The 27,599-nt window shown below is 39.8% G+C and overlaps 1 protein-coding gene across 2 annotated transcripts in view; it reads left to right on the forward strand.

The window, feature by feature from the left end:
- The first annotated feature begins 913 nt into the window (after positions 1-913).
- RAD21L1 (RAD21 cohesin complex component like 1) overlaps positions 914-27,599 on the forward strand; it is a 40,706-nt gene continuing 14,020 nt past the window's right edge. The window contains exons 1-12 of one of the 2 annotated variants that reach the window (XM_035298213.3): positions 914-1,028; positions 4,661-4,834; positions 5,970-6,099; positions 7,676-7,769; positions 10,234-10,340; positions 14,157-14,327; positions 15,397-15,492; positions 17,594-17,707; positions 19,887-20,113; positions 20,344-20,443; positions 21,294-21,418; positions 23,467-23,562. In XM_035298213.3, the coding sequence (XP_035154104.2) occupies positions 4,691-4,834; positions 5,970-6,099; positions 7,676-7,769; positions 10,234-10,340; positions 14,157-14,327; positions 15,397-15,492; positions 17,594-17,707; positions 19,887-20,113; positions 20,344-20,443; positions 21,294-21,418; positions 23,467-23,562 (1,404 nt within the window). In that variant the 5' untranslated portion in view covers positions 914-1,028; positions 4,661-4,690. The remainder of the gene's footprint in view (positions 1,029-4,660; positions 4,835-5,969; positions 6,100-7,675; positions 7,770-10,233; positions 10,341-14,156; positions 14,328-15,396; positions 15,493-17,593; positions 17,708-19,886; positions 20,114-20,343; positions 20,444-21,293; positions 21,419-23,466; positions 23,563-27,599) is intronic. The other variant, XM_017971892.4, reaches the window with a different exon arrangement.

A 27,599-nucleotide genomic window follows, 5' to 3' on the forward strand; every position in this document is an offset into this window, starting at 1 on the left:
TCCATTTTATTTATTTCTTACAATATCCCATGGCGCAAGTACTTTTATCGTTTTCACTTTACAGATGAGAAAATCTTAGGTTCAAGGGTTGAAATCATTTTTCCTGTGACCTCCAGCTGATAAGTGGAAGAGACTGGACTGCATCATAGGGATGTTCAGAGATCAGGCAGAAGGATCGTCTTTTCCAACAGGACTATGGAGCCCAGGCCCCGTCCCTGTCATGCCTCTGCTCAGTCGTGTCAGGTCTGAGCGCCAGGACAAAGCCGGAGACCTCACGCTAGGACCGGTGAGCCTTGCCCACTGTCTGCATCTGTCCTTTCTGCCTCGTCCACGGTCCCCACCAACGCCCCGCGCCCTCGTCCCGTTCAGACACGGTCCGCTCCACTCTAGCCCACTGCCCTACTCCGTACGTGACCCTGACGCCCGCGCCGTCCCCGCCGCCTCCGACCCTCCCCCGGCCGTCGCCCCCACCCGGCCCAGTCCCTCAGCATCCCCGAGTCCCTCAGCCGCTGCCCCACCCCGTCCCTCCTTACCCCTCCACTCCCCTCCATATCCCATGCACGTCCCTCCCCATCCCCTGCACGCCCCGCCCCTCGCCCGCTGCCCTCCCCATCCCCTGCACGCCCCGCCCCTCGCCCGCTGCCCTTCCCATCCCCTGCACGCCCCGCCCCACCCCCTGCACGTCCCGCCCTCGCCCGCTGCCCTTCCCATCCCCTGCACGCCCCGCCCCACCCCCTGCACGTCCCGCCCTCGCCCGCTGCCCTTCCCATCCCCTGCACGCCCCGCCCCACCCCCTGCACGTCCCGCCCTCGCCCGCTGCCCTTCCCATCCCCTGCACGCCCCGCCCCACCCCCGCACGCCCCGCCCTCTCCCGCTGCCCCGCCTCCTCTACGCCCCGCCCCGCGCCAGCTGCGCACTGCGGACGCCCAGCGGCGCCAAAAACTTAGCGCCCGGGACCTGACTCGCGGACCCGGCGACTCCTCGCAGCCTTAGCTCGTGCGCGCCACACCTCAGACCCGGCTTTGAAAGTAGGGCGCAGCCTGAGAGGACAGCCGGACCCCGAGGGCTGTAGGCGGGCTGGGAGATGGGGGCCGCCGCCACCCACATCCCCACACGCACCGGGCCCCGGCGCCTCACCGCCCCCTTAGCTCGCGGCGCCAAGCCTGGAGGGTCCCGCCTGAGGAAGAAAGGTCGTCGCCCGCAGCCCAGCTAGGACTGGAGGCGCGACCCGGGGTCTCCTTTCCCGCACGCAGAAGAAAATGGGCGCTGTGGCCTCAGTTTCCCTCCTTGAGCACCCGGCCTTGAACGCTGAGGAGTCTTCTGTGGAGGAGCCTTTGGCGTCCCTCTGCCCCTGAGAGTGGCCGTCACCTGCTCCCAACCGCGGCCCCTTCCTTTCCCGTCCCTCACCCGCTTCTGCCTCCCCTCCGACCCCGTGAAGGGTCTAGCTCTCTCCGGCTCTCCCCACTCTCCCCACTCTCCCCACTCTCCCCACTCTCCCCACTCCTCTCCCCTCTCTCCCCACTCTCCCCACTCTCCCCACTCTCCCCACTCTCCCCACTCTCCCCACTCCTCTCCCCTCTCTCCCCACTCTCCCCACTCTCCCCACTCTCCCCACTCTCCCCTCTCTCCCCACTCTCCCCACTCTCCCCACTCTCCCCTCTCTCCCCACTCTCCCCACTCTCCCCACTCTCCCCACTCTCCCCACTCCTCTCCCCTCTCTCCCCACTCTCCCCACTCTCCCCACTCTCCCCACTCTCCCCACTCTCCCCTCTCTCCCCACTCTCCCCACTCTCCCCACTCTCCCCACTCTCCCCACTCCTCTCCCCTCTCTCCCCACTCTCCCCACTCTCCCCACTCTCCCCACTCTCCCCACTCTCCCCTCTCTCCCCACTCTCCCCACTCTCCCCACTCTCCCCACTCTCCCCTCTCTCCCCTCTCTCCCCACTCTCCCCACTCTCCCCACTCTCTCCACTCTCCCCACTCCTCTCCCCACTCTCCCCTCTCTCCCCTCTCTCCCCACTCTCCCCACTCTCCCCACTCTCCCCACTCTCCCCTCTCTCCCCTCTCTCCCCACTCTCCCCACTCTCCCCACTCTCCCCACTCCTCTCCCCACTCTCCCCCTCTCCCCACTCTCCCCACTCTCCCCTCTCTCCCCACTCTCCCCACTCTCCCCACTCTCCCCACTCTCCCCTCTCTCCCCTCTCTCCCCACTCTCCCCACTCTCCCCACTCTCCCCACTCCTCTCCCCACTCTCCCCCTCTCCCCACTCTCCCCACTCTCCCCTCTCTCCCCACTCTCCCCACTCTCCCCACTCTCCCCACTCTCCCCACTCTCCCCTCCCAGGCTCCCCGTCCGGTCTCCTTCCTGCCCTTCCTGCGGTTCCCACAGAGTGGCCCCGTCGCATTAGCTTCACTGTGCACGAAGTCAGTTCAATCTAGAGCTAGAAACAGCCTCCAAGACGTGGGGTTTTTTTGTGTGCATAGTTTGTGGGGAGGGGGAAAAGGGTAGGTAATAATGTGCTCGGGAAAAATCAATGTCTCAGGAATAGTAAATCGCAGGGTTCGGGGTTTTGGGGGGTTTTTTAAAGCCCATCACTTAAAAAGTACATTTTATTTATTTTTAATTAATTTTTTTTTTTTGAGACGGAGTTTCGCTCTTGTTACCCAGGCTGGAGTGCAATGGCGCGAGCTCGGCTCACCGCAACCTCCGCCTCCTGGGTTCAGGCAATTCTCCCGCCACAGCCTCCTGAGTAGCTGCGATTACAGGCACGCGCCACCATGCGGGGTTTCACCATGTTGACCAGGATGGTCTCGATCTCTTGACCTCGTGATCCACCCGCCTCGGCCTTCCAAAGCATTTTATTTTTTTTGAGATACAGTCTCCCTCTGTCGCCAGGCTGAAGTAATGAGATCCCGGTTCACTGCAGCCTGTCCCCCAGATTTAAGCGATTCTCCTGTCTCAGCCTCCCAAGCAGCTGGGATTACAGAATCCCACCACCGTGCCTGCCTACTTTTTGTATTTTTAAGAGAAAAAGGTTTCGCTATATTGGTCAGGCTGGTCCCCAGTTCCTGGCCTCAAAGTGATCCGCCCACCTCGGCCTCCCAAAGTGCTGGGATTACAGGCGTAAGCCACCACTCCGGGCCAAAGAGTACATTTTTTTTTTTTTTTGAAACGGAGTTTCGCTCTTGTTACCCAGGCTGGAGTGCAATGGCGCGATCTCGGCTCATCACAACCTCCGCCTCCTGGGTTCAGGCAATTCTCCCGCCTCAGCCTCCTGAGTAGCTGGGATTATAGGCACGCGCCACCAGGCCCAGCTAATTTTTTGTATTTTTAGTAGAGACGGGGTTTCACCATGTTGACCACGATGGTCTCGATCTCTTGACCTCGTGATCCACCCGCCTGGACCTCCCAAAGCGCTGGGATTACAGGCTTGAGCCACTGCACCCGGCCAAGAGTTCATTTTAAAAGTACCGCACACCACTCGGAGCAATTTGAAAAGATAAATAGGAATTTATTCCGAGATAGCAAAACACACAGACTAAAAAGAAAGACAGTGGAACCAATGCAAGGCACAAGCCATAAACATTAAAATCTCCAGCTGCCCGGTGGGGGAACATGGTTTGGCGGATTACATGCAAAATACCCAGTTTGGGTATAATGATTGGATCTTGCGGTAGAAATGGACATTGATCGAAGTTGACCTAAGTTTTTAATTCTGTGGTCGACCCTGTGTTTATCTTGGCTCAGTTTTCTTTTATCAGAACCTTAAAAAGCTACATAGTGGCAGTGTAAGATTACTGATATGTAAGCAATAATTTGATTCTTCTCTAGAAGTCAAAGTGTTATAACATCACTTCTCATCTTTAGCTTAGTCATGGAGCCCTGTGGTGTTACCAAGAATAGTACAGTTCGTAAAAACAGTACAGTTTGTAAAAATGTCTATTAATTCCTTCTGTTTGTTTTAAGTGAAGATTTTCTTTTACCGCTCTTATTTCAAAATATTTAAATTTGATTCTTGTTTTGTCCCTTGTCTTCTAATTCTTTTCCTATAGTTTCTTGTTTTCTTCATTTTTCTACTATATGGAGTGGAAACTTCGCTCCACTTTTTGGAATCCCATGATTTTACCTTTAAAAATCAAAATATTGTTTAATAAACCAGAGCATCTTAAAGAGAGCAATGAAATTCAACACCTGTGTATAAATCAATAATCCAACACTTCTTAAATTCTTAAGTTTTAGAAAAGAGGTGCTCTGTATTAGCTTTTCTTGGTTTTGTCTGCCTTTTCTTACTCTTGTTTCTTATTTCCGTCTCCTGTATTTTCAACCTTCCTCTTCTGTTTATTTGACTATATTAGTAAGACGAAAACTCAATTTTTTTGTATTAAATAAGTGAAATGTAAGAAGAGATCATTAATCAGGTTACATTTAAGCCAGGTATAGGGGTGTAGTTCACAATCTACTAGAACTTTGTCGTTAGGTTATAATTTTATTTCTAAATAAGTTTCTCTTATTTACAAGCAAATAATTTGAATTGAATAACACATTGAATTAGAACATAATCTGAATGTGATTTTGTAGAAGTGATAAATATTTGTCTTATAAAATAGCGATAGAAAGTTTTTGTGGTAAAATTTTAAATATCTTTTCATGTTCTCTCTAGTTCATTAAATACAAGTAAGATACAGGCAACATGTTCTACACACATGTGCTTATGAGTAAACGAGGGCCATTGGCCAAAATATGGCTTGCAGCTCACTGGGAGAAGAAACTCACAAAGGCCCATGTATTTGAATGTAATCTAGAGATAACCATTAAAAAAATTCTTTCACCCAAGGTATGTTACTGATTAAAATTATAGCTTGTATTTACAGTGACTTTGGGGGAGGAAAGGCATATAAATATGCTTATATCAGGAAATACATTTTCAAGGAAGTTTACTTGTCAAATGGTCTTTCCTTTAATTCCTGTAGCATTTAGTGTTATAACAAACATTGGTTTCTGTTGACAATTAACTTTTTCATATATCTGTCATAGATAGATTGGACCCTAAGGGATAAAGGCCATATTTTATGTGTATTTATAATCCTTTCTTATTCACTAACAAAATACAGTAGACATAGTAGATACTTAATAAACATCTCTTAGAAAATAGTGAACAAATGGGGAGGGTAGAAAGATGACTGATTATAAATCTAAAAATATGTGAAAATATGTCATAAACAGTAAAGTACTATGTTCATTATAAAACAGTGATTAGAATTTGCATTACAGTATTTGATATTATAATAAGTATTTTTCAACTTTAGAGAAGGACAAATTGAAAGCCTATTGTGTGTTAGGCTCGGGGCTGGACTTTATGCCTGTAAGTCTAATCTTTACAACAACCCTATGAGATTGGCTTCTTTGAGCTTCTGTGAACTGTAGTTAGCATGTTTTGAGTTGGCCAAATTTACATTTAATTATTGCTTTATCACTTAATAATTATATTACTTTGGGCATCCTACTTAACATGTCTGAGTCTTAGTTTTTTCTTCTGTAAATGGATGTTGTTGTCAAAATTAAATAAATTAGTGTATGAAAAGCTGTTAGAACAATGCCTGGCAAAAAGTAAGTATATAATAAATTGTAGCCATTTTTATTAAACTGATGTTCAGGATGGTTAAGTGACAGCTTCAGCAACTGAACCAAGAACTGAACCTAATTCTGTCTGACTACAGAGTTGCTATTCCTCTCATAATACCAATAATAGTATACTTTACTTAAATGTCATATTAGATTAACTTTCTTGAATAAGAATCAAGTCAATCATTTTGTAAGGTGAGGTAAAAAGTTAAGTGATTTGCTTTAAATAAGAATACAAAATATCTGCTTTTTAAAGAGAACAAATTCTTATGATGTCAGTAACTTTCAAAGAATAGGATTTATAAACCTAATTTTTACTCTTCTAATACTTCAAAAATTGTTGAAAGGTGAAAATTGCACTTCGAACTTCAGGACACCTTCTTTTGGGAGTTGTTCGAATCTATAACAGGAAGGCAAAATATCTATTGGCAGATTGCAGTGAAGCATTTCTTAAAATGAAGATGACATTTCGCCCAGGTATACATGTAATGTTGATTTGTCTCACTCTTCTTGGTTCCCTTTTGCATTTTAGTTGGGGGTGGGCTCTTTAATATACTTCAGGTGAGTATGGTGAATGTAAACTTAGTTTTGAATGAATTTAACTTTCCATGGTTGAGGATAAATTGTATTCATTTCCTTGCTGTTTTCCTATGCATGCAGGAAAAGGTTGTGCTTTCTAAAACTTGTAATGTTCCTGCATATTTATGTAGGATATATACTTAAAGTCACTACACTTGCATAAGAAACTCTGATACTGTTTTTAATGGATCATTTAGTTTGTCTTACCTGTTTTTGCCTTTATGAGAGAAATTAGAAATAGTATGATTGACAAAACACAGATATCAGTAATTGTAATTGTTTTCAGAATTCTCAAGACTCCAAGCATGCTGCTTATGGCAAATCGAAAATCCCTAAGCATTCCAAGGTGCCAGAGGTTTACATGTATCATAAGTATAATGCCTTCAAAATGTATATAGCATCTGTTTCACTTTTAAGACATTCTTTGTTTTCCCTCCTTGTTTTGTGGTTATTTAGGTGCAGATTTGCCTCTGTCACTAGTCTTCAAACTTGTTGAAGGCAAGGTCTTTGTCATAATTATTTTCTGAATCTCTTATAGTATCTGTCTCAGTGCCTTGCACATACTATTCCATCAATCAGCAGGAAGGCAAAATATCTTTTGGCAGATTGTTGAATCAGGATTGACAGATTTTTTTTAAATCTTCATTTAAAATACTTGCATAATCTCTAGGTGAATTTATATTTATATCAAGTATGGTTTATTTGTTCATTTATTATTTTTTGCATGTTCCACAAATATTTATTGATTTCATATGCAGTGCCATACATTATGTTAGGCTAGGGGATAGAAAGACAAGATAAATAAGATTCTTTTCAGTCAGGTGAGGAAATCAGATAATTAAAATATTAAAAACTTATTACAGGAATTATAAATTATAATTGTGCTATAAAGGAAAATAAACAGAGTGCGACAGCAAAAAACAAAAGAGTAGTTCACTTTAATTAAAATAATTGGAAAATCCTTTCTGAGGGGATAGAATTTAAGCTCAGACTTGAAAAATGAGAACTACCCAGCCATGTAAAAAGTCCCTGAGGGAGTAGCATTCTAGGTAGAGGAAACTGCAAGAGCAAAGGTCTTGAGGTGGAAAAATGCTTAACTTTTTCAGGGAACAAAAAGGCTAGTATGGTCAGTATGGTTAGAAAATAATGAGAAAAGAGATGAATGTCATTAGCTGATGCCTGATAGGTTTGTAGGGGTACAGAGGCTCCAATTGGAAATTTTGATTTTATTAAATGCACAGGAGAAGTCACTAAATCATTTTAAGCTTTAGAGGTATCTAACCTGATTAATTTTTTAAAATATTACTTTGTCTGCTTTATAGAGAATGGACTACAGAAGAGTAGGATTAGATAGAAGAATACTAGTTAAAGAGAATAAGCAGTAGTCCAGTAAAAGAATATGGATCGTTAGTTGAGAGTTCCTTATTTTATATAGCGTTGTTGCTTATTTAGTGTGGTTTTTTGTTCTTTTCAGGACTGGTCGACCTTCCAAAAGAGAATTTTGAAGCATCTTTCAATGCTATCACATTGCCAGAAGAATTTCATGATTTTGACACCCAAAATATGAAGTAAATTATTTTATTTTCCTTTGGTTTAATTTTCTTGATATTTGCTTTTATATTCAGATTTCATTGAGGCAAATGGAATGTAGTTAACAGGTGAAAAAGTACAGATGTGGTTAATAAAGACTTATATTTGGTATAAAGTCCCAAAGTACAACAACGAAAGTGTATCATATTTATTCAATGTAGTTTGCAATATTGACAGTATATTCATATATTCATTCAGTAAATATTCATTGTGTGCCTTCCATATTCCAGAAACTATTGTAGGCACTGAAGAGATAGCAGTGAATTAAGCATAGCTGCTGGCCTCATGGATCTTAAATTTTAGTTGGGGTACATAATAAATAAACAAATGAATACATGTCAGGAGATGATCACCATTATGAAGAGAAATACAAAATGAAATAAATAGTGTGACAGGAAAGGCTTTTCTGAAAAGGTAAAAACAGAAATCTGAAGGAGGTGAAGGAACAAATCATTTAGTAATGTGGAAGAATATTCTAGGAAGAGCAAGTAGAAAGGCCCTAAAGCAGAGAGCATACTGGACATTTTCGAGGAGCAGCAGGAAGGCAAGTGAGACTAGTGGAGTAAATGAGGGGCTGAGTGGTAGGAGATGAGGTCAGAGAGGTAGCAGGAGACGCAGATGATGTATGGTGCTATACACTACAGTGGGACTTTTTTTTTTTACTCAGGTAACACAGGAAGGTTTGGAATAGAGAAGTGACAGGATCTGACTTGATTTCAACATCTTCTCTCTGGCTACTTAGTGTAAGGGGAAAGGGAGGAATCAGAGAGCCCATGAGAATATTATTGTAGTAAGAAGTCCAAATGAGAGAATATAGTATCTATGATCAGTTCTCAGTCTTCATCTTACCCAGGTGGTAGCAGTCAAGTTACAGATATATCTGGAAGGCAAAGCCAGTAGGATTTGCTGATGAATTGATTATAGCTTTAAAAGAAAGTGAAGGATATTATATGATTTTTGGCATGAGAACAGACTAAGCACTTAATAAGATTAGGATAATCAGATTTAAAAGGGACAAAAAGAAGGAAGTAAATTAGGTTTTATATATAAGTTTTGGGATGACTGTTACACATCTGTTATGGTCTGAATGCATGTGTTCCCCTAAAATTCATACGAGGAAGATACAAACATTTAGGCCATAGGAATAGTCAACATCTAAGCCAAATGATGTTGAAACCTAACCCTCAAGGTCATGATATTAAGAGGTAGGGCTCTGAAGCCACAATGATCTTTTAGGAAGAACAACAAGAGTTGGAAGTGATTAGGTCATAAGGGCTCCATCATCATAAGTGAGATTAGTTCCCTTATAAAAGAGACCTGCAGGAGTTTTCTTGTCCCTTCCACTGTGTGAGTTCACAGCAAAAAGGCACTGTCTATGAGGAACAGGCCCTCAAAAGATACCGAATCTGCTGGCACCTTAATCTTGGACTTCACATCCTCCAGGACTGTGAGCAAAAAAATTCTGTTGTTTATAAATTACCCAGTTTAAGTTCTTTTATTATAGTTGCCCAAATGGACTAGACAACATCAAAAGGGGGTTGGTAAGTAGTTGACTCTCTGGGTTGGAAATTCAGGAGAGAGGTCTGAACTGGATGTATACATTTGCAAGTTGTGAATGTCTAGATGGAACTTCAACCATGAACTCTAAGAGAACCTTAAGGTAGTGAGTATACATTTAAAAAAGATAGAGAGATGGATCTGAGGATTGAGTATATGGTCATTCCCAATAGTTAGTCTAGGATATGAGGAACAGAAAAGGAGCAGGTAGGAAGAAAATCAAGAAATAGTGATATCTCAGAGGCCAAGACAATAACGTATTCCATGAAGGGAGTTTTCTTAGTCTGTTTGGGTTGCTACAAAATACCATAAACTGGGTGGCTTATTAACAATCGAAATTTAGTTCTCGTCATTCTGGAGGCTGAGAAATTCCAGATAAAGTTGCCAGCAGATTCATTGTCTGGTGTTGGACTGCTTCCTGATTCATAGATGGCAACCTTCTCACCATGTTCTCACATGGTATAAAGAGTGAGGCAGCTTTCTGGGGCCTCTTTTATAAGGGCACTAATCTCATTCATGAGGAACCTGCCCTCATGACCTAATTACCTCCTAAAGTTCTCACCTCCTAATACCACCACATTGGAGATTAGATTTCAACATATGCATTTGGGGTTAGGAAGACACAAACATTTAGGCTATAGCAAAAGTCAACATCTAAGTCAAATGATGTTTGTTTGTGCAAGTAAATAAGGGACTGAAAATTGACCATTGGATTTGGGAGCCTAGAAATTATTTGTATACATGTATATATAATAAACTAGTATTTATAAATAATACTATTGAGAAAATGAAAATTGTTTTAGTTTCTTCACTGTATCAATGATATTTTTACAGTATCATTGTTTCCTGTTCTCATGTTTTTCTCAACTTTATATTTCTCCATAGTGCTATTGATGTTTCAGAGCACTTTACTCAGAATCAAAGCAGACCAGAAGAAATCACTATTAGAGAAAATTTTGACAATGATCTACTTTTTCAAGCTGAGGGCTTTGGTGAGAATATTTGAGAACTCAAAATTAAAAATTATAATCAATTATATTTGTATTTGTGTATTGAAACAATGCCAGTAGAAATAGCTATAGAATGAATCTTTTGATGTATAAATGTTATTCTCAATAAATTTTTCCTTGCCTTTTCTAGTTTAGATGTCAATGCTAAGACTCAGTCTTAGGATATACTTCTATTCTCAGTGTATAACCATTTACTGAATACCTACTATATATCAGGTGCCATCAATAGACAAGATAGCAGAAGCAGTTTCTGTTCTCAGGGAGATTCAGGGTGAGACAGACATGTCAATAAACAGTTGCTATATCAACATACATACATTTTATATGTATGCTGCATGAAATGCCTTCAAAATATATTTCTTCTGATATATGATGATATCAATTATAAAATAATGGATTTTAAATCAGCCCGGGGGTGAGGAAGAGGAAATGCTACCACACTAAATGTATATATTGATTGTGAAACAGAAACTGAATTTTAAAATGTTAAAATCTGTTTGGGCAAGGTGAGTGTACTTTATTTTTAAATTTTTTTGAGACAGGGTCTTGCTCTTGTTGCCCAGATTGGAAGGCATGATCATGGCTCACTGCAGCTTGACCTCCTAGGCTCACAATCTTCCCACCTCAGCCTCCTAAGTAGCTGGGACTATGGGTACATGCCACCACACTCGGCTGCATTTTAAAAACTTTTTGTTAAAGACAGGGTCTCGCTATGTTGCCCGGGCTGGTCTTGAACTTCTGTGTTCAAGCAATCCTCCTGCCTCAGACTCCCAAAGTATTGGGTTTACAGGCATGAGCCACTGCCTGGCTAGTGTACTTTAAAATTGAAGCAATATGGTATAATTTAGAGTATTTGCTCTTTTTCTTCTGGCATCTACTACTCCCTGTCTTATATCATGATATTTATACACCTCTTGTCTTGGTCTGCAAACTCCATGAGGGTAGAATCAGTGTAATATTCGTATTTGAATTCCCTATAGTGCCCAAAACAATCATTATAGGAGAAAGATGGCCTATGTCTATCTTGGTTGGGGAAGGCAGTCAAGAAAGTAATGCTCTACCAACATCTCTAACTTTGACTTTTTATCCTCACTCTGCTTCCATAACTCTTGCTATATTTGTAGCTGTGTTTCTCAATCTGTGGTGAAGGACCAGTTTTATAATTTTTGTCAATTTTCAATCTGTATTATATTTTACTTTGTAAAATACAATAAAATGAATTATTAGAAAAATTAAAAATTTAAAAATCAAAATACAAGCTTCAAGTTTTGTTAGTAAAATCAACAGATATAAAATTGCTCTATCAAATTTCTGTAAAACTTTCTGAACATGTACTTTTAATTTATTTTCTTTCTTGTGGACCAGCACCAGTCTGCAGATTATCCTTTAAGTAGCACTGATCTCTTACTGGGTATAACCCCAGACCCAGAACTGTAACACATTGGCAAAGAGGTAATAATATTCCCTACTCCCAAGACACTCTTTACAATTCCCCTACTATTCTTATTTGGGCCTGAAACTTTAAGATCACTTTTTTTTTTTGATATGGGGTCTTGCTCTATCATCCAGGTTGGGGTGCAGTGGCATGATCTCTCCGCCTCCCAGGCTCAAGCAATTCTCCTGCCTCAGCCTCCAGAGTAGCTGGGACTACAGGCATGCGCTACCACACCCGGCTAATTTTTGTACTTTTAGTAGAGATGGGGTTTTACCATGTTTGCCAGGCTGGTTTTGAACACCTAGCTTCAGGTGATCTGACTGCCTCAGCCTCCCAAAGTGCTGGGATTGCAGGAATGAGCCACTGTGCCTGGCCAGGATCACTTTTAACTATACTTTCAGTCAGTTTCATACTAGTGCTGTTTTTTGTTTGTTTGTTTTTAAATTCTGAAATGTCTTTTAGGTCTTTTTTCTATTTCCTTAGCCACTGATATAGTTCACCAGTACCAAGTCCTGGAGTATTGCAATACCCTCCTGCAAATCTTCCTCTAGTTTCTTTCCACATTTTATACACATTTGTAAGAGCAATTGTCTTTAAATTCCATTTTTGATATATCGCATACCTCTGCTTAAGTGCAAAGGATTGGGTCCCTGTGACTTACTGTATCATATATCTCTACCTATACTCAAGCCCCTTTGCCAATTTATCATCTTCTTTATTTTATCAGCTGTATTTGTTTTACTCTTAATATGGTCTTTTTGCTCTAGTCAAGCAAATATCTTACCACCCAACCAATACAATTTAGTTGTTCACATTTCTGTATCTTCCTATACAATTTTAAAAGGTGGGAAGAACATGTTCTTAGTAAATGGACAGATTTGGGTTTGAATCTGAACTTTCTCTATTGATTTGCTGTGTGATATTGGGCAGATTGCCTAACCTCTCTGAGCCTTACTTCCCCTATTTGTAAAGTTGGGATACAACTAACAATATCATAGGGTTATTTCCCTTATGCCTTCCTTTAATCTTCTTCACCGGTGATTTTTCTCTTCTTTAAAAACTGATTCAAACCTAATATCCTCTAAGAAATATTTAAAATTAATCCATCTTATTCTGGATTATAATATAACATCAAAGGCAATGATTATTTCTTTTATGTAATTTGTGTAATCCGAGATTCTTGTAATGCTCAATGCTGAGAATACAGTGTCTTCCTAAGTCTTATTCTCTTATTGACCAACGCTGGCTTTTCCTTTGGGAGCTGTCAAGCTGTATCTGGATGATGTGAATATATTCTTAATTTTTGAAAAAGTAATTTGATCTTTTCTTCTGAGCAAGTCTTTAACCCAGCATCATGATAGTTGTTTTTTTCCACTCTTCCTTTCTGGAAGATTTAGGTCTATAAAAGAATTTTCAGTATGGGTGATACGTCATTATTTTCTTTACTGTCCAACACTAACATGGGTTTTTAGAGGGAGGAGAGGACTAACCTGGACCCCAGGGGTTTCAGACTCCTGGACCTAGAGATTCAAACCCAAGAGAGGGAAAGAACTGATTTCTGGTCAAGAGCTGAGTTCTGGTCCTCTGGAACTATCAGTATAGTGTCGTGATTGTCAGAATGCAGGCTTTGGAGTCAAAGACAGTTGGGTTCAGATCCTGACTCTGTTATTAATTATAGTGTGACTGTGTGCAAGTTACAAAACCTTTCTGTGGTTGTGTTTCCTTATCTGTACAATGAGAATTATAATAGTATTTTTTTATTATATAATACATATTATAAGCACTCAGTTAATGTTAGCTGACTGGGTTTGTCTTTTTTTTTTTTTTTTTTTTTTTTTACAAACCTGTATCACTATCCCCTAGCATATTCAATAAATATTTATTGAATGAATGTTGTAAACCCTTTCTCTAATATTTTACCTACCTTTCCATTTTCTAAGATAGTTGACATGTTCTCTATTTTCCAAACCTCCAGTATTCATGAACAGCACAAGCAATTGTCCTTGAAATACTATGAGATATACTTGGTCAAGCAGAACTGACTTACCTAAAATAGAAAAAAATATTTTCCATAGTATTTTTACCTTAGGAAGTTATTAAACTATATCACAACTATAAACTGTATGTAATATTTTGGCATTTTTTTTCTATTGTATTTGAAAGAGCATTAGACTAAAAATCCTGTCTTTACTGATTAACTGAGTGACTTTAGTTGAATAATTCAAATAAGTCTTTCAGCCATTTTCTTCATCTATAAAATGATGTGTTGGATGGCAGGATTATGCTAGATGATATCTGAATTTCCTTCTAACCTAAAATTCTGTGTTTCTGTGACTTAATATTAATGATATATATTTATTTAGGGGAGGAACCTGAAATTCTTAGAAGACATAGCTTCTTTGATGACAACATATTACTGAATTCCAGCGGTCCTTTAATTGAACATAGTTCCGGAAGCCTCACTGGAGAAAGATCTCTGTTCTGTGACAGTGGAGATGGGTTTGGAGATGAAGGAGCTATAGGAGAAATTATTGGTAGGCTGTCTGGTCATGTAGAAATCAAATATTTATTTTAATCTAATTACTATATTAGTAGATTTATTATACCAATCTAAAATTTCAAATATGTTTTTGTGTTATGTAGGTCAATACATTTTTTATTAAATTTTTAAAGCCTCTGGCATGTTTAAATATTTAGGCTAGGCCTTAGTAAATAACCATCTGTTTAAATACATTTTCTATAGAGCTTATAAACTACTACTTCTTTTTACTTTTACAAATTCCTCATTTTTGGTGGGAAGAGAGTGAGGTTGGTATATTCCTTATAAAATATACTAGACTATATACTGGAAAACATTGTTTTCTTTAACATATGTTGTGGGGCACTTAAAGTATTTTTCCAGAATTTTATATTATTATTTTATGTTTATATTCCTCTGCTTAAGTGCCTTGGGTCTCCCTGACTTACTGTATCAAATACCTCTACCTATCCTCAAGGCCTTCTACCAATTTATCACCTTTTTTTTTAATCAGCTTTATGTGTTTTAATACAGACTATTTCACATTATAAAATAGTCATAGAAATCGGGTAGACAAAAACTGAGAAGTCCAAATGCACATGTTTTATTTATTATTATTATTATTTTGAGATGGAATCTTACTATGTCCCTCAGGCTGGAGTGCAATGGCATGATCTCGGCTCACTGCAATCTCCACTGCTCAGGTTCAAGCAAGTCTCCTGCTTTGGCCTCCTGAGTAACTGTGATTACAGGGGCCCGCCACCACATCCAGCTAATTTTTTTTGTATTTTTGGTAGAGACGGGGTTTCACCATGTTTGATCAGGCTAGTCTGGAACTCCTGACCTGCCTCAGCCTCTCAAAGTGCTGGGATTACAGGAGTGAACCACCATACCCAGCCTAAATGCACATGTTTTAAATATTGTTTATTGACTGTTCCTATCAAATCTTTCAAAAATTTCTCTAGTTCACATTAAAAGTCTGGCTATTCCTTTACAATGTAATGCATAAAGTAACATTAATAAATGTTTAGTGACAAATGACAGATTCCAGTCTGTATGAAAAAGTATTCATTGTGTTTTTCAAGACAATCTATTGCAAGATGATCAGAATATCCTGTTAGAAGACATGCATTTGAACAGAGAAATTTCCCTGCCTCCTGAACCTCCCAGTAGTTTAGTGGGTATGTTGAAATATTTCTTTGTGGGAAAGTAATGGGTACTAATGTTTAAGTTGAGCCTCAGAACTTCTGAATTGAAGTAGCAGTATAGAATAGTGAAAGGTATTTGTAGGGCTGTTGGGCCCCACAGGGTCGTGGGGTGTCCCGTATGCTGTGCTGAGGTGCAGTATCTGAGAAGTAAAGAGACAGGACACTGAAGAACTGGTGAAGAGCATCTGGACTTGGGGGGCCACACCACCTGTGAGCAGAGATCAGCGAGAGCCCTAAATGCCCAGAAGCATCTGTATTTATTAGGTACAAGCAGTGGGCAGGGCTGTGAGGTCATCATATAGAGGCTTAGTAATAGGACATACATGATCACGTGAGTCACAAGCAAGGGGGCCACCCCATTATGTCACCTGTGCAGAGAGGTGGGCCGTGGGCAGTAGGGGGCCATGCCGTGCGCTGTAGTAGAGGGTTGTGTACAGAAAAGGGGTCTACCCCGATTAGGTCACTGAGGCAAGGAGGTGGGCTGTGTGCAACAGATGTCCTGCACAACACTTCTTATCTGGGGGCTGGAGACTTCAAAGGATTTCTAATAGAAGCCAGTGCAGTGGGAGCTGACAGACTTGTGCTCTTCTCACGATATTTATGGGAGGATGATTTGAGCTGGCACAGAAGCGAGAAAAGGCTTGACAGGGTGTACGGCCACTGTGAGTGGTCACACCAGAGGAGTTCTTCTCCCTCGGTTATTTCCACGATCTCAGGCCTAAGGCCTACTTTCCACAGGAACTGGATGCAAGGCACTACAACTCCTTTATCAGGAGGAGAAGCTCTTGCTCCAAGCCTTCCATATAGCATATGCCCTTTCAGGCAGGGACGCCACCACCAGGGTCTTTGGTTCTTGTCCTGGTCTGGCTGTTTTCCCATGTACTGCTTCTGTTCTGTGACTGCTCTAGGCATTCCTCCTGCTACAAACTACTATATGGTTATATAGAAGGATTCTATAAATCAGCACTAAATGTGTCAGTACAGCTCCAACTACAACACCTATATGATTAGATAGAAAGATTATATAAACTAAGTATGCTAGATATAAGAATTAAGTATGATAATATAAGCTAGATATATGTAAGCAGTAAGTTATACTTCAAGCACTATTTCTATAAACAAATATACGATTACATATAAAGGATTATATAAAGGAAATAGCTGAGTAATAACACTATAAACTAAGATATTCTTCAGGCACTAATTGTGCCTGGGGTCTGGACAGTCCTCCTTCCTCGGTGCCCATCAGGGGTGTTACCCACAGTAATAAAGAACAATGTCCTTCAAACTCTGCTAGTCTGACTGTAGATAATATAAAATAAGAAATTGGATTTTGAGAAAGGTACATTGAAGGGTATTTAGCCAGTATTGGGTTTAGCATGAGAATACTCTGCCAAAATATTATACTTTTCATTTATTAATTTATTATTTTATTACATGGTAAGAAATTAACTAGTATGGTTTGATAATCTACATACAATTTGAGAGAAATTACAAATTGAGGATATTTTCCCTACTTGAAATTCATGTGGACATACCTCAGATGATTTGAGGTCTTTCAGTCTGATTTTTTTTAAGAATTAAAAGTACAATTAGCCCCATTTTGATTCTACACAATTTCTGATGTTATATTTGCTTTCTAAAAATAATAGTAAAAACTGAAAATACAAAGAGCTAAGTAATAAAATTTTAGTTCGTTTTTTATGGGTCAACTGATAAGTGATTTAACAGAATACCAATTTTTTTAGCAGACATATAGTCAAATTTTTATTAGTCATTTACTGTAGTTGCTGCCAGTGTTTTCACTTCTGCTGTGATTTTAGCCCACCCTTAGATGTCTCATGTGCAAAAGGGGATGATAATACTTGACTCACTCGAATTCTATGGGTCCCAGATCATATAATCTGTAACCCTCTTCAACTCAATTAAATAAATGATTCTAAGAATTCAGATGTTCCAGTTAGCAACATAAATCTTCAGTTAGTTTATGTTTCCCTTTAATTCTCATACAGTTGTCTAGCTTGCATCCTAACTGTTTTTTTTTCACAATTACTTTTATGTGGATGTTGCTTAGTTGAAGCAGATAACCCAGAGTGTATATGTGTACCTGAAAATGAAAAAATGGATGAAACAACCTTATTATCAACTGAAGAGGAAGGATTTACCCTTGATCCAATTGATATTTCAGGTCAGAGGCATTCAGGTTTTGGTTTTAATTTTTAATATACTGATTTACTTTGAGATGTTTAAATAATCACTGAAATATTATAGGAGGTAGTCAATCTAGTACTAGCACTTGTAATACAATAAAGGAGAAGACTGTGAAGGAAATTTTAGATGATCCTTTTGAGGTAGGAAGCAGGACTCAACTCCAGAAGGGGGCTTGGACACTGGACCAGATGAGGACTAGCTTCAGGGGGGAGTAGGGGAAGCTTTCAATCAGACCCAACCACCAGTGTGCCCTGTCAACTTACTGTTGCCATGGCGACACCAGAAGTTCATCCTTTTCCACGGTGATGACCCAATGATTACTGCTCCTCCCCTGCATAAACTGGCCCCCTTAATCTGCATGCAATTAAAAGTGGGTATAAATATGACTGCAAAACTGCCCTGAGCTGCTTGTCTCTGCCTACTGGGTAGCCCTGCTCTATAGCAGCAGTCACAGTGCTAGAGCTGTAACGCCGCCAGAGCTGTAACAGTGCCTATTCAATAAAGCTGTTTTCTTCTATCTCTGACTTGCCCTTGAATTTGTTTCCTGGACAAAGCTAAGAACCCAGATGGGCTAAGCTCCACTTTGGGGCTCATTTGTCCTGTATCCCTGTACCGCTTTCATTATATTCCATCCTGTTCAAACCATGTATCCAGTTTGGGAAACTGAAAAATTTAAAACTGAGTTCGATTTAGGAAGGTATTGAGCCATTACTCTGCAGTAGGCACAGGAATAAAGAAGAAGACACACTTTTTACTTTTAAGAAGCTTACAAAACAGTCTAGTCAGGAAGACAGATAATCATGCAAGTGAATAAAAGGCAGAATAAAAGGACCAGAAGAGAGGCACAATGCTGTCTAGCATTTAACTTCAAGCATCATGTTTTTAGGGGTAAGCAGTAAGTATGAATCTAACGTAACTAATATAACTACTAGTCTATTATAACTAGGTCATTTAGAAACATCCTAGTTTTAGGTAGTATAATTGACAAGAATTTCAGTTTATAAACTCAGGCATGCAAACAGTAAAGCATTTACTTCTTCTTTTTTTTTTTTTCTTTTCTTTTAACTGACTTCACCACTGAGCCTCTCTCCCACTAGGCTGGCAGGAAATTCCATCTGTATAGCTTCCCTGGCTTCTTTCCACCATGTAGTTCCAGAGTTTGGGAGAGGGGTGTGGAAAGTGGAAGGGAACCTCTGGTTATCAGCCATACCAATTTGTGGTTCCCACTGCTCCAGCCTACATAGCCTGGGGATCATCACTTAGCCAACCTCTCCAGATCTTGTCTTGTTCCTGAGATTTTACTGAGGCGCATCAACCAGCAAGCAGGTTCCTGTACCTTTTGGTTCCATTTGATCTTGGATCTTTATTTATTCTGAGAAATCTAACACTCTCTCCCCTTTTACAGCTTTACTAAAAAAAAGCTTGACTTCTGCTTTCTGCCTGGTCAAGCTTTTACTCCATCAAAATTTTACTCCATCAAAATTCCCTGATGGAGTAAAATCCTATGGACCTAGTTACCTGCCTGGAATGTCTATGAATTTCAGTGGGAGAGGAAAAAATACAAATTAGTGTTGCAGAAAATTATTCTATTACATAAGCATTTTAGGGAACCTCCAAATTTGTTGACTTCCCTCTTTCCCACATTTCCTCATTTGCTCACTTAACTCTTTCTAAGCATTTCCAAACAACACTTTGCAAATGTATCAGCTATTGGCTGCTCAGCATAATTTTCAGATCCAATGCAATGCTGTAGGTTGTACTGTGGTAGAAATTTATTTTCTTTTTTGGAGATAGGGTCTTGCTTTGTTGCCTAGTCTAGAGTGTAGTGGTATGACCTCGGTTCACTTCAACCTTTGCTACTCAGGCTCAAGGGATCCTCCCATATCAGCCTCCTGAGTAGCTGGGTCTACAGGTGCATGCTACCACTTGTGGCTAATTTTTGTATTTTTTATAGGGACAGGGTTTAGCCATGTTCCCCAAACTGGTCTTGAATTCCTGAGCTCAAGCAATCTGCCCACCTCAGCCTCTTGAAGTGCTGGGATTATAGGCATGAGCCACTGTGACTGGCCTAGAAACTTCTTAAATAATTAGTAACTACAATATGATTTTAGAAAGCCATATAACCAATCACATTTGTGCCAATTTCTTATATTTAGACATTGCTGAGAAAAGGAAAGGCAAAAAGAGGAGATTGCTCATAGATCCTGTCAAGGAGCTCAGTAGCAAAGTTATACATAAACAGCTTACTTCCTTTGCGGACACACTCATGGTTTTGGAACTTGCACCTCCTACCCAAAGATTGATGATGTGGAAGAAGACAGGGGGAGTGGATACACTTCTGTCAACTGCTGCCCAGGATTTGATTCATGCTGAACTGAAAATGGTAACAGTTTCTATCCTTCTACATGAGGGCAATGTTTGGTTATAAATAAATAAACACAAATTTACATACATATATTTATAACAATTTAAACTTGCTAAGACGTACCTCCTCATTTTGAATTAATATTCTGGATTGTATGTATGAATTCTAGTTTTTTTCTTTTTAGATATGTGCTTGTGTTTTCTTGAATTGTTTTGCTGGTACAAAAAAAAAAATGTGTATTTTTGCAGTTGTTTACAAAATGCTTTCTGCCCTCTGGCTTTAAACTTGGAGGAAAAATGATACAGAAGGAGTCAGTAAGGGAAGAAGTGGGAAACCAAAATATAGTAGGTGAGACTTCTTAATTCTGTTGATGTTGAGGGGAATGTTGTGGAAACAAAAATTTGATGTTTTAAATTTCAAATTGAAGATGGGATCCAATTCCATATTTTAGGCATAAATGCTAACTCTAGAAGAGTAGTTGAACTTGAATGAAATTATTACTTCATTATTGCATTTTTCTGCATTTTAGATTAATTTTTGCCCCAAAGATTTTATTAAAAAGATGAAGTATATGTACTATGTAAACCATTCTTATTATCACTCTTCCTACCTCTTCACTCCCAAAGGCAGTACTAAAAAATCCTTTAAAAAGAAAATTTTTATATGTAGCAGGATAATATTTCAATGTAAAACAACTAACATGAAAAGTCATGTAAGGATAAGAACAGCACTTAATACAGTTAACCTGAGATGGATTATTTCTGTCTACCGAAAAGGCACATGGAGTATTATAATCACTGATTATTATCATGATTGTTTTAAAGTAATAATAAAACCAAATGATGTGATGAGTGAGCCTCCACTTCCTGATGAACCTTCCTGAAGGCATTAAAACCTACTGAATAATATACCACCATGGGCTTGAACTGTTCATGTTGTCTTGTGAGTGAACGTGTGAGACTATGTGTAGAGGAGATGGTTGGCAGAGAATGGGGAGTGGAGGTGATAAAGAGACAGAGAATGGGAAAGGGAAGGTACATATGGGAGACTTGGGAGCGATAAGAAAGTTTGTGTATCCTTTGCTTAAATTCTTGGATCCCAACTTGTCTGTCAGAAGTTTTCTTTTGTTATGAGCATATCACAGTTCAATTTTGAAAGATATTTTGGTGAAGTTGTCTTTATTTCCTTGATAATTCAGAGACATCCATGATGCAAGAGCCAAATTCCCAGCAAGAGTTAAGTAAACCCCAAACTTGGAAGGATGTGATTGATGGATCTCAGCATAGCTCTCATGAGGGTACCAATAAAAATAGTGACTCTGGGGTAAGTTATCCAGAGAGAATCATAAAAATATTTTATTTTCTATAGATATAGTAAAGGAATGTTGGGACTCTGGTATATTTTTTTACATTTGTATAGTTCATATTTCATTTTAAATTGTTTTATAATTTGTTTAGTAAGTAGCAGGGTAAAACATGATTTTCCTCTGCAAAATTTTTCTAGGAGTTTCAGATGTAAATCACAAGATAAGGTGGTTTCATACTGAACTAGTATTTTGCATGATACATTAAATCAATGATTGTCTATATGTAAATCTGGTTATTTTCTGAGAATCCTACTAGGCCTCATATTCTATGCATCATAGAATTTTTTAGAACTGCAGCCAGTATACCATTTTGCTTCTCATCATAAATTCACCCTCTTATCTCTAAGAATAATATATTTTAGACCCACCAGTTACCTCGGCATTGAGTCTGAAAGACTATCTAAAGATCTATGACCAAAACAAAATTTTAAAAACTTTTTATTTGAAGATATAATTTTTATTTGAAAAAATTACTATTTGAAAACATAGTTGGAAATAATGTGCTTTTAAATATTTTCTCAATTGTTATTTTATTGGTTGTACAAATATAAATATTATAGCCACACCAGATAAAAATAAACCAGTGCTTTTCTGGTCGGTTCCATTATCACTGTGTTTTGATAACCACTCAGGGAATTCAGTCAACTCATGTTGAAACTGAATGCCCTTGGAAGGAAAGACAACTTCGCAATGCATTCAAACAGAATGCATTTTACTAAATATTTGATAATATACTGGATATTGAGATACTGGGTTGCCGGTACTGCTCTCTTCCCCACTTGGGCTCAGGCATTTCTTAAAATGTACCTACCAAAAATTATGATTAGACAAACCTCTTTAGTTTATGGTTTTTTGGAAGGAAATGATAACTGCAGTTATCATAGACAAAACAAGACAGATTGTCCCATGGGCTTGAAGTCGAGAGAAGAGAGATTGATGTACCTCTTCTTTTGAACCTTTACTCCATTACCCTGTGCTTATGCTTTAACCTTCAATTCTGCTCTTACTCTGCTTCCAAAAATGGTTAACAAATGTGAAATACAGTCAAGCATGGGAGTACAAGAACAAGAGGGACAAGAAAATATTGATTCTGTTTAATCATTTTCAAATCTTCATAAAAAAGAATTTTTATATATCATAACTGCAAAGTTGAGAGTATCAAAATGTAGAATATTCATATAATTAAAAGAGAAAAACAAGACTTCACAAATATGTATATTAAATAATAAAGTATAACTTATATTTACTAAAAGTTTTTGAAACTGAGTGGAAAAAGCAGGTAAACTATGTTAATGGAGGCCCTTAATCAAGATTGGGGAAGACAGCTGGAGAATGAAGCTTGGAGACAGGTTGAAGATGAAAAGGGGTTGACAGCTTCTATAGCAATGAGAAGGGAAGGAGATGATAGGGACTAGGGACTCTCTGACTGTCTCTTTTTCTTTCTTCCTTTGTGTCTTCACTCCCCTTCCAGCAGACAGTTTCTTCCTCCCTTTTTCCCGTGACAACTCCAGCAGTGGTGGCAGGAATCCTGTCATGGTCCCTGGTAGGGATAGTAATATCCTTTCCCTCACTCTCACTCCCTCTCCGCATGCCTATAGCAGATACCTTTCCTCTGCCACCTGGTATTGGCATGAGAATAGAGGTAAGGGAGTGGGGCTACATAAAGTGCTTCAAAGCAAAGTGGTCTCAGTAGCACAGCAGTAGAGAGTAAAGTCTCTTTAATGTGAGGCCTGCAGTAGCAAGGAAAATAGAAAGGAAAAGGATAGGAAGCAAGGAGGGAAGGGGCATGCAAGTTCTTCCTTTATGCAAGGCATATGGAAAACAGGAATAATAAGTCAAAGACTGCCTATCTGGGATAGTTCAGAGATAATATTTTGAGAATGTGGGTAGTCTTTTAAATTCGTTTGAGAAATGAGCATTCATGTGATTAAAGCATTTAACAAAAATCAGATTGTTCCTGTATAACCACTGGCAGATTTACCTAACTTTCCCTAATTTGCTTCAGCAGGATCTTGTTGAAATGGTGTCATTAGCTGCTGAGGAATCATCTTTAACAAATGACTTATTGGCAAAAGCAATTGAATATAGTCCAGTTGAATTGGTAAATATGTGTATAGTCTTGGGGATGTTATTAAAAATTTTATCTCTAAATATTTAACACCTTATTTATCAAAAACTTGGCTTTTAAAACTGTCATGTTACCTTCTAAATTTGTAATTTAAATTTGTAACTACAACAGAGATGTTTGTGAATAGTTTGATAAAATATTCCGAATTGCTCTGATTTTTGTCTTTAATTTCTTTTCAAACTTCAAATACTTTTCAAGAAAATGGTGAGATTTTTGTGCTTATCAAAAGTAGTGACAGGATTTAAAATGTTAAGAATCACTGTTTTAAATTATTGGTATAACATCTCTAGAGAAACAGAACTACATTAAGAGTATGCCAGACAAGGGCATTTAAATTTTATCTTATTTACCAAAAAATTGTGAGCAATTTTTTCTTTAACATTATGGGGCACAAGTCTTGTATCTATACAAGACTTCTGGAAATCTGAAACAAAATAATCTGGTGGTCAAAGGGCCACATGTCAATTGCAAAGACAGAAGTAAAGTCTGATTTACTTGACTCCCTGCTCGTTAACTGTCTTATTTCTCCAGTCTTGTCCCAGAGTACTGAATACATTTCTAAGATTGTAAGGAATTTTAGCAAATGTTTTTTACTAAGTAATATAAAAACACCTAGTGAGCCTGATATTAATTTGTTTCTATACAATTATCTATATAATGAGTTCCAAGACTAGTTGATTGATTTTTCATACAAGAAAACAGACCAAATTCTCTAGATAATCTAGGACAGAATAAATAACCTGAACTTTTTACCTGAACTATCCAAACAGCTGATCCAGAAGTGGGTTGATTCATTTTTGCTATTTGCTTTGCTTCTATAGATGCAGGTTATTTTCATACATGGTCAAGCAAACCACAACATAGTACGAGTTCGGCTGTTTCAATAATCCACTGGGCTTTCCACACAATGGATTCATCTGTAGGGTGTTCAGATAGATCAAATGTACAGCCTTTAGCAGAATGCACAGAGTATTTCTTCTGAGCCTTTCTCTGGTTAGTTTAGTTGTGCATTATAGGTAAAGCTAGAGTTTCATGGATCTTTAACAAAGAAGTTTTTACATTTCTAAAACTGCATTTGTTTATTTAAAAATAAAATGTTGGAGGGACTCAAGATGGTGCGGTGAGAACAACCCAGGATTGAAGCTCTCGGTGAATGCGCGGGGGGTGAGTCAGGGCCGCATTTCCAGATGGATCTTTGTTGCCCACAGAACGGGGAAATTTCCAGGTATAAAAGAGACGCGGGACGCCAGGCAGAGGTTTTGGCCGGTGCTGTAGCGCAGTGGCACTCCACAGTGCTCTGCACAAAGCGCACTGATCCGGGTGCCCTGTTGAACTGGCAATCTGAGACTTGAGAGGGCTGAACTTGAGACTGAATGGGACTTGGACAGTGAGCCAGGCCAGGAGATTCCAGGGAAACAGCGTTTGGGGTAGCGCAGTGGGACAAACAAAACGGCGATTCCAAATGCTCCGGGTGGAGAGGTTCACTGCAGGCACAGCTGAACCCAGGACAGTGTAGCTCCGTGGGGGAGGGGCGTCCACTATTACTGAGGCAATCCGCCCCTACTGAGGTACACGCCCATTGCTGATGCAGCCTGCCGTTGCCGAGGCAACCTGCCACAACAGAGAGACTCTGCCACAGGGCATCACCCGTGGCAGCAGGGCAGAGACTGCAGCAACAGAGTGAACCTCACACCAGCAGGGTGGAGCCTTGGCAGGCAAATAGTGACTAGACTGCCTCCTAGCTGGGCAGGACAGCACAACGGATCCTCAGAAAGAAAGCCCCAATCCCCTGAGACAGTGCATCTGAGAAAAAAAGGGTTTTTTTTAATGAGTTCTGCTGCAGCAGAATTAAATGTAGCAGCCTAACAGCCCTGAATGAACAACAGAGCTCACAGCTCAGCACTTGAGCTCCTATAAAGTATAGACTGTCTCCTCAAGCAGCTCGCTGACCCCTCTATATCCAAAAGACTGACATTTGGCAGGCATCATTCTGGGACAAAGATAGCAGAAAAAGAAACTGGTAGCATCCCTCACTGTTCCGCAGCTGCTATAGGTGCACTCCAGACAAACAGGGCCTGGAGTGGACCTCAGCAGTTGTACAGTGGAGGGGCTAGACTCGTAGAAGGAAAACCAAGTAGCAGAAATACTTCATTATCAACAATCTGGGCATCCACTCAGAGACCCAATAGAAAAGTCAGCAACTACACAGAAGACAGGTGGATAAATCCACAAAGATGGGAAGAAACCAGCGCAAAAAGGAGAAAAACACCCGAAACCAGAACACCTCGCCTCTTACAAAGGACCAAAACTCCTCACCAGCAAGGGAACAAAGCTGGAGAGAGAATGACTGTGATAAAATGACGGAATTAGACTTCAGAAGGTGGATAATGAGAAACTTTTGTGAGCTAAAAGAACATGTTTTAAATCAATGCAAAGAAACTAAGAACGTTGAAGAAAGATTTGAAAAAAGATTCGAGGAAATGATAACAAGAATGGATAATTTAGAGGGGAATATGAATGAATTAAAGGAGCTGAAAAACACAATATGAGAACTTTGCGAAGCATGCACAAGTTTCAACAGCCGAATTGACCAAGCAGAAGAAAGAATATCAGAAGTCGAAGATCAACTCAATGAAATAAAATGAGAAACCAAGATCAGAGAAAAAAGCGCAAAAAGGAATGAACAAAATCTCCAAGAAACATGGGACTATGTGAAGAGATCTAACCTACGTTTGATAGGTGTCCCAGAATGTGACGAAGAGAATGAATCCAAGCTGGAAAATACTCTTCAGGACATTGTCCAGGAAAATTTCCCCCACCTAGCAAGACAGGCCAACACTCAAATGCAGGAAATACAGAGAACACCACAAAGATATTCCGCAAGAAGAGCAACCCCAAGGCACATAATCGTCAGATTCAACAAGGTTGAAATAAAGGAGAAAATATTAAGGGCAGCCAGAGAGAAAGGTCGGGTCACCCACAAAGGGAAGCCCATCAGACTCACAGCAGATCTCTCGGCAGAAACACTACAAGCCAGAAGAGAGTGGGGGCCAATATTCAACATCCTTAAAGAAAAGAACTTTCAACCCAGAATTTCATATCCAGCCAAACTGAGCTTCATAAGTGAAGGAAAAATAAAATCCTTTGCAAACAAGCAAGTACTCAGAGAGTTTGTCACCACCAGGCCTGCTTTACAAGAGCTCCTGAAAGAGGCACTACACATAGAAAGGAACAACCAGTACCAGCCATTCCAAAATCACACTAAATGCTAAAGAGCATCAACATAATGAAGAATCTACAACACTAACGGGCAAAACAGCCACTTAGCATCAAAATGGCAGTATCAAATTCACACATAACAATATTAACCCTAAATGTAAATGAACTAAATGCACCAATCAAAAGACACAGACTGGCAAATTGGATAAAAAGCCAAAACCCATCAGTGTGCTGTATCCAGGAAACCCATCTCACATGCAAGGATACACAAAGGCTCAAAATAAAGGGATGGAGGAAGATTTACCAAGCAAATGGAGAGCAAAAAAAAGCAGGAGTTGCAATTCTCATCTCTGATAAAATAGACTTTAAAGCAACAAAGATCAAAAGAGACAAAGAAGGTCATTACATAAGGGTAAAAGGATCAATACAACAAGAAGAGCTAACAATCCTAAACATATACGGACCAAATACAGGAGCATCCAGATACATAAGGCAAGTTCTTAATGACTTACAAAGAGACTTAGACTCCCACACAATAATAGTGGGAGACTTTAACATTCCACTGTCAATATTAGACAGATCAACCAGACCGAAAATCAACAAGGATATCCGGGGCTTGAACTCAGACCTGGAGCAAGCAAACCTGATAGATATTTACAGAACTCTCCACCCCAAATCCACAGAATACACATTCTTCTCAGCACCACATCACACCTACTCTAAAATTGACCACATAATTGGAAGTAAAGCACTCCTCAGCAAATGCAAAACAACTGAAATCATAACAAACA

This window comes from Callithrix jacchus, chromosome 5 (genome assembly GCF_049354715.1).
Source record: "Callithrix jacchus isolate 240 chromosome 5, calJac240_pri, whole genome shotgun sequence".
Lineage (NCBI taxonomy): Eukaryota > Metazoa > Chordata > Mammalia > Primates > Cebidae > Callithrix > Callithrix jacchus.